Consider the following 10545-nt stretch of genomic DNA (forward strand, 5'->3'; position numbering starts at 1 on the left):
ATAAGAGTGATGTCATGTGACCTCCCAGAATCCTCCTCACCTCTCCGGTCAGGTCTGTGTTTTATTAATAGAGATAAGAGTGATGTCATGTGACCTCCCAGAATCCTCCTCACCTCTCCGGTCAGGTCTGTGTTTTATTAACCACTTGCCGACTGTCGAACGACTATTTACTACGGCAGTCAGCCGCTCCTGGGCAAACATAGACCTACATCGCTCGCCCAGGAGCCTGTAGGGGGCGGGTGCACATCGCCGGAGGCGCACTCCCGCCCCCACTAATTTACGGACATCCCCGCGCGTGTGACCGGTGGCGCCGATGTCCGCCGGCCACTCGCGATCTCCCACAGGAGAGGGAGAAGGACGGACGGCTGATGTAAAGACAAACGTCTGTCATTCTCCCTGATGTAAGTGCAGAGACTGTACGATCCTGCTATGTAGGATGGTATGTCTCTGTGGTTACATCACAAGCCACGCCCCCCCACAGTTAGAATCACGCCCCTAGGGATACATTTAAACCACTGATCACCAATAAAGTTAACCCCTTCCCTGCCAGTGTCATCTTTACAGTGACAGTGCATATTTATAGCACTGATTACTGTAGTAATGTCACTGGTACCCCCAAATTTATCAAAAATGTCAGTCGCAGTGTCGCAAAAAAAAATCGCAGATCGCCGCCATTACTAGTTAAAAAAAAAAAACAATAAAAATGACATAAATCTTTCCCGTAGTTAGTAAATGCAATAACTTTTGCGCAAACCAATCAAAATACGCTTATTGCGATTTTTTTTTTACCAAACATATGTAGCAGAAAACAAATTGGCCTAAAATGTTAAAAAATTTAGATTTTTACTTTTTTTGAGAATTTCATATAAAAACAATTTGAAAAATATTGTTATTTTTTCAGAATTTTTTTGTTTATAGCGTAAAAAATAAAAATCGCACAGGTGATCAAATACCACCAAAAGAAAGCTCTGTTTGTGGGAAAAAAAAGATATCAATTTCATTTGGGTACAGCGTTGCACGACCGCGCAATTGTTCGTTAAATTCACGCAGTGCCAAAGCGCAAAATATAGCCTGGTCATTTAGCAGCCAAATCCTCCGGGGCTTAAGTGGTTAATAGAGATAAGAGTGATGTCATGTGACCTCCCAGAATCCTCCTCCCCTCTCCGGTCAGGTCTGTGTTTTATTAATAGAGATAAGAGTGATGTCATGTGACCTCCCAGAATCCCCCTCACCTCTCCGGTCAGCTCTGTGTTTTATTAATAGAGATAAGAGTGATGTCATGTGACCTCCCAGAATCCCCCTCACCTCTCCGGTCAGCAGGTAGATGATCTCCAGGGTGAGGTTTAGTATCTTCTCAGTCATGTGACTCCGGTCCTCCTCCATCCTCATTTCATCCATACAGGTCTCCTTGTAGACGGATAACTTTGGGAAATGAAAGTAAGAATTATTTGGATGGTATTGGTCACACAATAATAGGATGTGGAGGGGGGAGGGGTAATAGGGGGATTGCATTTAAAGGATATCTCCAGCTTTTGAACTACTTTACATTGTTCCTATTGGCCAATCTGGCCCAAACGAACTGTCTGTTCTTAAGCTGTCTGCACTGCTTCATGTGTGGTAAATGCTGTGTATAGCTTCAGCTACATACAATATACTGCGCTGTGACGAGGGGGCGTGGCTCAGAGCTCTCTGATGGCTGCTTGATCACAGAGCTCCACCGGACCGCAGTGATACTCGCCGCATAGAGGGACCCTGGACACCCGCAAACCGGCAAAAAACACACAGTGAGTCTCATACTTTCCTTAAGAATGCCACAGAAGAAGAAAGGAGGGCAAACCCAGCCTCACAAGTTGACACCATTCACAGGCAAAGTCCCGCTCCACAGGCCTCAAAATGGCGGCGGCCCGCACAGACAGGGTCTTAAAGGTAATTCAAATACCCATTGCTAATTTAGGGGCTAATACACGGCCCACCCCACACAGTGAGGGGAGTTCTCCTTCAGGGACCAATACTCCATCCACTAGGAGCCCCGCAAGGTCCCGCCAGAGATTAGACCCCATAGTGGGTGACACCTGGGACCCTGACATGGAGATTGGCAGTGTTTTACCTCAGCAACAGCAAGCGACCACCATCACTAACCCTATTGCTGGATTCCCTACAACGGGCAAGCCGGTCTCAGACATTGTACTGAAAGACATGTTAATGTCCCTCAGGGACTCAATTCATAACGACCTTACAGCTTCAGTCGTAAGATGTCGCAAGGAAGTAAATGAATTAGGTGACAGAGTTGATCAAATGGAACATGGGAAGGCTGGAGGAGTTTTTAAACTAGGATTAAGGGGGGAGGGTGAATTAGATTATAATGGAGCAGACAGGTCAGACAGGGGTCAGCCCCTATTGGTGGGTGGAATGGGGAAAAGATGAGGGAAGAGTTATGGCAGAGGATAAGAAGGTTCCCATGTTATAAACAACCATTGGAAATGGTACTATTTGTAACAAAATTAAAAATATGCAAAACAAGTGTGCAAAATGTGACAATAAATTAAAGTGTTTGTTCACCAATGCCAGAAGTCTGCCATGCAAAATTGGTCAGTTGGAAGCTCTGGTGCACGAGGAGAACTATGACTAAATTGGTATTGCTGAATCTTGGCTTCATTCTTCACATGACTGGGCTATTAATATTCCTGGCTATGCTCTATTTCGGGAAAGACAGGGTAAAACAGAGGGGTGGTGGTGTTTGTCTCTATGTGAGAAGTGATCTCAAAGTGAGTGTGAAAGAGGACCTAGTTGATGGAGAGTGCTGAATCTGGGTTGAAATGTACATGGGTGGGCGTAATACAAAGATTAATATTGGAGTTTGCTATAGACCTCCCAGTATTAATGAGGAGGCGGAGACTCAGCTCCTGCCACAGATAGAAAGGGCTGCAAGGGCTGGGACAGTGTTAATAATGGGGGATGGTAACTACCCAGACATTGACTGGAGTAATGGCACTGCTGGAACAGTTAAAGGGCACACATTTATAAACCTACTACAAGACAATTTTATGGTGCAGTTTATTGAGGCGCCCACTAGAAATGATGCTCTGTTGGACCCGGTAATCTCAAACCATGCAGAGCTTATTAACAATGTTCATATAAAAGAACATCTGGGTAGCAGTGACCATAATATGATTTCATTTAATGTTAGCTGTAAGCAAAAAACGCATACAGGAAATACAAAAACACTTAACTTTAAGAGAGCAAATTTTCCAAGGATGAGGGCTGCTCTCCAGGGTTTAGACTGTAAGGGAATATTGGCATCGATGAGCACAGAACAGAAATGGGAATTTTTCATATAGACTTTATGCAAACTCACTGCAAAGTATATTCCCATGGGTAAGAAGTTTAAAAGGCTAAAAATAAAACCTATGTGTCTCACAGCAAAAGTTAAAAAAGCTATAGAAAAAAAGAAAAGAGCTTTTAAAAAATATAAAAATGAGGGAACACTATCATCGTTTAATTGTTACAAAGAATATAACAGAATATGTAAAAAGGAAATCAGGGACGCAAAAATTCAAAATGAACGACAGATTGCAAAAGATAGTAGGACAAACCCCAAAAAATTCTTCAAATATATTAATAGTAAAGAGGTCAGGTCTGAGCATGTAGGCCCTTTACACAATAATCAGGAGTGGGTGACTGGGGACAAAGAGAAGGCACATTTATTAAATACTTTCTTCTGCTCTGTATATACAAAGGAGCATGGGGGAGGGGCTCATGACTATAATGAGGATGGTAGTGACACAGCCCCAAATGATCCACAATGGCTCAAAAGTGATATGGTCCAGAAATATTTAGCCAGAATGAGGGTGGATAAAGTGCCTGGACCAGATGGCATCCACCCACCCATCCTAAAATAATTGAGTGCTGTAATTTCTATGCCTTTTTTTCTAATTTTTAGGGACTTGTTAAGGACTGGAATAGTACCACTGGATTTATATTTAAAAAGGGATCAAATTCTTTGCCAAGTAACTATAGACCTGTTAGTGTAACTTCTATAGTCGGGAAGATACTGGAAAGTTTAATAAAAGATCACATAGATGAGTTCTTGCTGAAAAAAATATTTTAAGCAACTGAAAGAATGGATTCATGAGAGATAGAAGTTGTCAAACAAACCTGATTTCTTTTTATGAGGAGGTAAGTAAAACCTTGGACAGAGGGGTGGCTGTGGACGTGGTATACTTGGACAGAGGGGTGGATGTGGTATACTTGGACAGAGGGGTGGCTGTGGACGGGGTATACTTGGACAGAGGGGTGGCTGTGGACGTGGTATACTTGGACAGAGGGGTGGCTGTGGACGTGGTATACATGGACAGAGGGGTGGCTGTGGGTGTGGTATACTTGGACAGAGGGGTGGATGTGGTATACTTGGACAGAGGGGTGGCTGTGGACGGGGTATACTTGGACAGAGGGGTGGCTGTGGACGTGGTATACATGGACAGAGGGGTGGCTGTGGGTGTGGTATAGTTGGACAGAGGGGTGGCTGTGGACGTGGTATACATGGACAGAGGGGTGGCTGTGGACGTGGTATACTTGGACAGAGGGGTGGCTGTGGACGTGGTATACTTGGACAGAGGGGTGGCTGTGGGTGTGGTATAGTTGGACAGAGGAGTGGCTGTGGACGTGGTATACTTGGATTTTGCAAAAGCGTTTGACACAGTTCCCCACACACAGCTAATGTGTAAGGTAAAGTCTACAGGCTTGGAAAGATCGGTTTGTAATTGGATAGAAAATTGGCTAAAAGAGAGAATTCAGAGAGTAGTGGTTAATGATTCTTACTCTGAATGGTCTAAAGTTATCAGTGGTGTACCCCAAGGTTCAGTGTTGGGACCCTTACTTTTAAATAACTTTATAAATTATATAAGGTCTGGGATTAAAAGTACCATTTCAGTCTTTGCAGATGACACCAAGCTTTGCAGTGGAATAACGTCCTTACAGGATGTCTCCAACTTACAATCTGACCTCAATGCATTTCATTGGGCAACTATGTGGCAAATGAGGTTTGATGTTGATAAATGTAAAGTTATGCACTTGGGGGGGGGGGGGGGGGGGGTAAGAATATGCATGCATCATACATACTAGGGGAAGTAGAACTGGGGGAATCCATAGCGGAGAAGGATCTGGGTGTTCTGGTAGATCATAAGCTTAATAATAGCATGCAATGCCAAGCTGCTGTTTCCAAAGCAAGCAAAGTCCTTTCTTGTATTACCAGAGGCATGCACTCCAGAGAGAGAGATATCATTTTGCCCATGTACAAATCATTAGTAAGACCTCATCTGGAATTTGCAGTTCAGTTTTGGGCACCAGTTCTTAAAAAGGATATCGGGGAACTGGAGAAAGTGCAGAGAAGGGCAACCAAACTGATAAAAGGCATGGAGGAGCTCAGCTCTGAGAAAAGATTAGAGGAACTGAATTTATTCTCTCTTGAGAAGAGGAGATTAAGGGGGGATATGATCAACATGTATAAATACATAAGGGGGGATATGATCACCATGTATAAATACATAAGGGGTCCATATAGTGAACTTGGTGTTGAGTTGTTACCTTTAAGGTCATCACAGAGGTCAAGGGGGCGCTCTTTACATCTAGAGGAAAACAGATTTAGTCTCCAAATACGGAAAGGTTTCTTCACAGTAAGAGCTGTGAAAATGTGGAATAGACTCCCTCCAGAGGTGGTTCTGGCCAGCTCACTAGATTGCTTTAAGAAAAGTCCTGGATTCTTTCCTAGGAGTACATAATATAAATGGGTACTAAAATTTTTTTTAGGTAAAGTTGATCCAGGGAATATCCGATTGCCTCTCGGGGGGATCAGGAAGGAATTTTTTCCCCTGCTGTAGCAAATTGGATCATGCTTTGCTGGGGTTTATTTTCGCCTTCCTCTGGATCAATAGCGGGTATAGGATTGTGTATATGGGATTGTATGGTTGGGTTTTCATTACTGTTTTTTTTTTTTTTTTATGGTTGAACCGGATTGACTTGTGTCTTTTTTCAACATGACTAACTATGTAACAGGCCATTGGTGAATATTCCACTTCATACGATACACTGGTTAATGCCCATAATGCCCAAACGGAAGACATACTATGAATTAAAGATAAATTGGCGGACCTTGAGGACCGTTCCCGCAGGAACAATTTAAATCTCAGGGGAGTCCCAGAAACAGTTCTACAGTTCCAACTTCCTCAGTATGTCCAGGAAATGTTCCAAGTGATTGTCCCTTCACTTTCTGCACAAGACCTTATTGTGGATAGAGTACACAGAATTCCCAAACCTTCTTTCTTGGCTGATGATATCCCTAGAGAAAACCTCCTGCGGGTTCACTATTACAAAACAAAAGAAGCAATTATGGAGCAATTTCACAAAATAGACCAGAGACCCCCAGCCTATACATCTGTCCAGATTTTTCCAGATTTATCCCGCCACACTCTTTAACATGGGAGACAACTGGCCAGTATTACCAAAGCTTTGAGAAATCACCAAATTTTTCATAAATGGAAATACCCCGCAACATTGCTTATTTCACATAACGGTACCACTGTCCCTGTTTCCACAATGGATGAAGGTCTCGCCTTCCTAAGGCAATGGGTCATAATACCTGAAATGTCTCCCTCTCCAAACTTCATTCCTATCCAAACTACAGGTACATCTCAATATGACTGGCAAGTTGTAACCCGAAGACGCCCTCCACATAGGATGAGATATGAAGCGGGTCCCTCTCCCACCCCTCCCCGTTCCACCTAATCTCAGCGGTTCTTAGTGGATCTTCCACCATACCCCATGTTCCTAAGGATATCAGTTAGTATATCCCTGGTTCTGTTCCTAGTTCCTATTTTTGCTTTTGCTTTTTTCTTTGCTCTTTTTGTTTTTGCCCATTGTTTTAACACAGGATACCTTCCACAGTCTGCATGGGATTCCTTACAGTCCACGCTCATCCCAAGTGACCTAGAACTTGACGCTCGTCTACACAATCACCGGACAGCAACGATGAGGATTTTCCCACTGATAGCCTTGGATCCAAGTAAGGCCACATTTTCTCCTGCACAAACCTTTAATCCATCTTTTCTGTGATGATTACATGCTTATCACTCAACGCTAAGGGATTGAACCATCCCGCCAAACGCCGCTCCATGTGGCAGGAAGCCCTCACACATAAAGTAGACATCTTATGTGTTCAAGAAACACATTTTGAAGCCTCTAAAAGTCCTACGTGCTCCAATCATAACTTCCCCCATGTCTTCCTCTCCTGTGCAAGCAATATAACAAAAGGAGTCTTAATTGTGGTGCGGGGTAAAGTTAGTTTCCACCTTCATAGCTCCACCATTGATGAAAACTGAAGATTCATCATACTGACATGTGATGTCAACTCCAAGCCTTACACGATTGTATCCCTCTACGCTCCTAATGTCCACCAGATCCGTTTCCTCAATAAGCTTTTCAAAAAAATACAACGTCTTAAATACGGTGGAATTATTGTCTGCGGAGACTTCAATGCTGTACCTGACTCACTTTTGGATGCTTCCAAAGGCCCTTCTAGAGGTCGCCAGGAACTTGGTAGTTTGCTCCACAGAGAGGACTTATTTGAAGTCTGGAGATGCAACCATTCCAATGAGAGAGACTACACCTTCTTTTCTCCCAGACATAACTCGTACTCTCGAATAGACCTGTTCCTAACGGACAAATGGCTGCTCCAGAAGATTACGAGATCACATATTTTTGATGTCACATGGTCTGACCATGCACCTATTTTGATCTCCATTTCTGATGGCCCGGAGGGCGGTAACCCCAACCTAGTTTGGCGATGTAATACTAAACTATTACAAAATCCTGAATGTATTAAGAATTTATCTGCTAATCTTACAGAGTACTTGTGTTTTAATGCCCCCTCTACTTCTGATGCTTTTACTTTATGGAACGCCCATAAAGCATATATTAGGGGAATGTTGCTGCAACAGGGGGCCAGATTACGGAGATGCTATAACTCTCGCCTTGACTCGATATTAGGTGATTTTCATACCCTTGAACAACAGAACAAACTGAAACTGTCTGAGGCGCATTCACAAACTCTTTTGCGATTGAGGGAGGAACTCCGTCTCCATCTTGAGCAGAAGTATGACACGCACCTTAGACAATTGAAACTCACAACATATTCTAATGCCAATAGAGCTGGTAAATACCTGGCTTATCGCTTGAAAGCCGTTAGAACTAAAAACAGGATCACATATCTTATACATCCTTTATCTAAACAAAAAATTCACAATCCCCAAGATATAGCAGACCACTTTGCGGTACCCTATTATTATTACGGTACCCTATATAATTTAAAAGACGATAATACCATGTCTCATCCTACTGAATCCCAAATTTCAGATTTTTTGGATACTATTAACCTTCCTTCCTTGACCCCGCATTAATTGCAACTACTTAGTGACCCCATAGATCCTCATATGTCATCGGTGTTCACCCAAGCGGCTGCAAGCCTACGTAATAACTATTCCCAAACCAGGGAAGAGCCAACTACGCTGGCTAATTTTAGACCCATATTCCTTTTAAATTCAGACGTCAAAGTCTATGCAAAAATTCTTGCCCTTATATTATCAGAAATTATTCCACTCATGATCAAGAATGATCAACAAGGGTTTGTGTAAAGGGAAGGCAGCCCTCAGACGCAACCTGAAGAATTCTGAATGTGATACATTGTGCAGAGACCTCCCGAACGCCTTCTCTGCTGTTATCCTTAGACGCAGAGAAGGCATTCGATAGAGTAGAATGGCATTATAAGGACATGGTGTTATCCCGTTTTACCCTAAATACTGAAAAATAATTATTTTCCCCTCACATTGGTGCTTTTTGAAGAGCAGGTTAGAAAAGCAATGTCTGTCTGACATACAGTCTTTAAAGTTAAATATGAAGGAAAAAATGTTTTTTCTTTTTTAAATGCAGATTAAGCAGACACATATGCACTGAGGTTGCATGAAATGTGCAGCACCGCATGCCTAACAGGTTGGATACTGTTGTTCTATTCCACTATTGAATAAAAAAAAACCCATTTGAATGAAAAACTGAAAAATAATTTTTTGGTCTCCTCTCTAAATCCTTCCTAATTTCTAATGGCACCCGCCAAGGGTGTCCGCTGTCGCCCACTATTTTCGACCTCATGATTGAGCCGCTGGCCGAGTCCATTCGCCAACACCCCTCAATATCTGGTTTCCAGATCGGGGAAGAGATCCATGTGGTCAGCCTTTTTGCTGATGACATGATCCTCCTCCTGACCAAACCAGAAAAGTCCCTACCTGCAGTGACCAATTTACTTAACGATTTTAGTTCCATATCCTATTATAAAATTAATTATTCTAAATCTCTTATTCTTGACTTGGGAATGGTCCCTAAAGTGAAATTTAAGCTTCAGTCTTCTTACCCATTCACATGGACGAAGGACGGAATCCCCTATTTGGGGATCACATTAACCCCCAAATTACACCTAATGGCCCGCGCAAACTACGAACCTTTGATAACTAATATTCTTTCGCAACTGAATAACATGACACGCTCTACTATATCATGGGTAGGTAGAATTGCGGCATACAAAATGTCTATCCTTCCACAGATTGTGTACTTCTTTAGGGTCCTTCCCATCCCCATCCCGAAAAAGTACATAACGACCCTCACAAAATTATTAACCCAATTTATTTGGCTACACAAAAAACCAAGGTGCGCAAGGAAACACCTTATTGCTCCCAAACAGGGGGTATGGGGCTCCCGGATCTGCAGGACTATAGACTAGCGGCCATTATAGAACAACTAGGATACTGGTTTAAGCGATCCGATAGACCTAGATGGGTAGATATGGAGACATCACTATGCAATGCTTCAGATCTGGCATCAGTTCTATATATGAATCATTTAGTCCCTGGAAATACTTCCTCCCTTTCTCCACCCATGGAAGCTTCTGTAATAGCATGGCGCCATGTTATGAACGGACCCAATAGGGAACCCCCTATCGATATTCCTCCTATACCGATACAAAATTTGGAATCCAGAATCCCCTTTCTATATACTAAACCTCTACTCAGCTATGGAATCAAATATGTTCAAGATTGTTACACAGATGGTCATCCCCGAAAGTGGTCAGATATACAGGGTTGTTTTTCCCTCCCTCCCAAACTATATTTTATTTGCTTTCGCATCTCACAATATCTGTCAAAATACCCCTTACCTGTTTTATACGTTTTTCCTTCTATTTGGGCTTTCCTCACGGCTCCAACACATAGGAAAGGTGGAATCTCTCTTATTTATAATGCTCTCTAATATAAATCAGAATTCCAACTTTCAGTGGCTATTCAGAAATGGAACAAAGACCTGGACTCGTCACATTCATTGTCAGACTGGCAGAGGGCGATTCAATCTAACTTTCGCTTTTCCAAATGTGTGGGACATTGGGAAATGATGCTTAAATTGCTTCATAGATGGCATTACACGCCGTACAAACTCGCCAAATTTTCGCCCCAT

At 42.7% G+C, this 10545-nt stretch overlaps 1 protein-coding gene across 1 annotated transcript in view; it reads right to left on the bottom strand.

Moving 5' to 3' along the window:
- LOC309567520 (uncharacterized protein) overlaps positions 1–10545 on the bottom strand; it is a gene marked incomplete at its 5' end in the record, with an annotated part of 1161679 nt that extends 1151134 nt beyond the window's left edge. The window contains 2 exons of the mRNA XM_082272904.1: positions 1306–1422; positions 10447–10545. Coding sequence (XP_082129030.1) covers positions 1306–1422; positions 10447–10545 — 216 coding nt within the window. The remainder of the gene's footprint in view (positions 1–1305; positions 1423–10446) is intronic.

The sequence above is a fragment of the Pelophylax lessonae genome (genome assembly GCF_965119305.1).
Source record: "Pelophylax lessonae genome assembly, chromosome: 11".
Taxonomy (NCBI): Eukaryota; Metazoa; Chordata; class Amphibia; order Anura; family Ranidae; genus Pelophylax; species Pelophylax lessonae.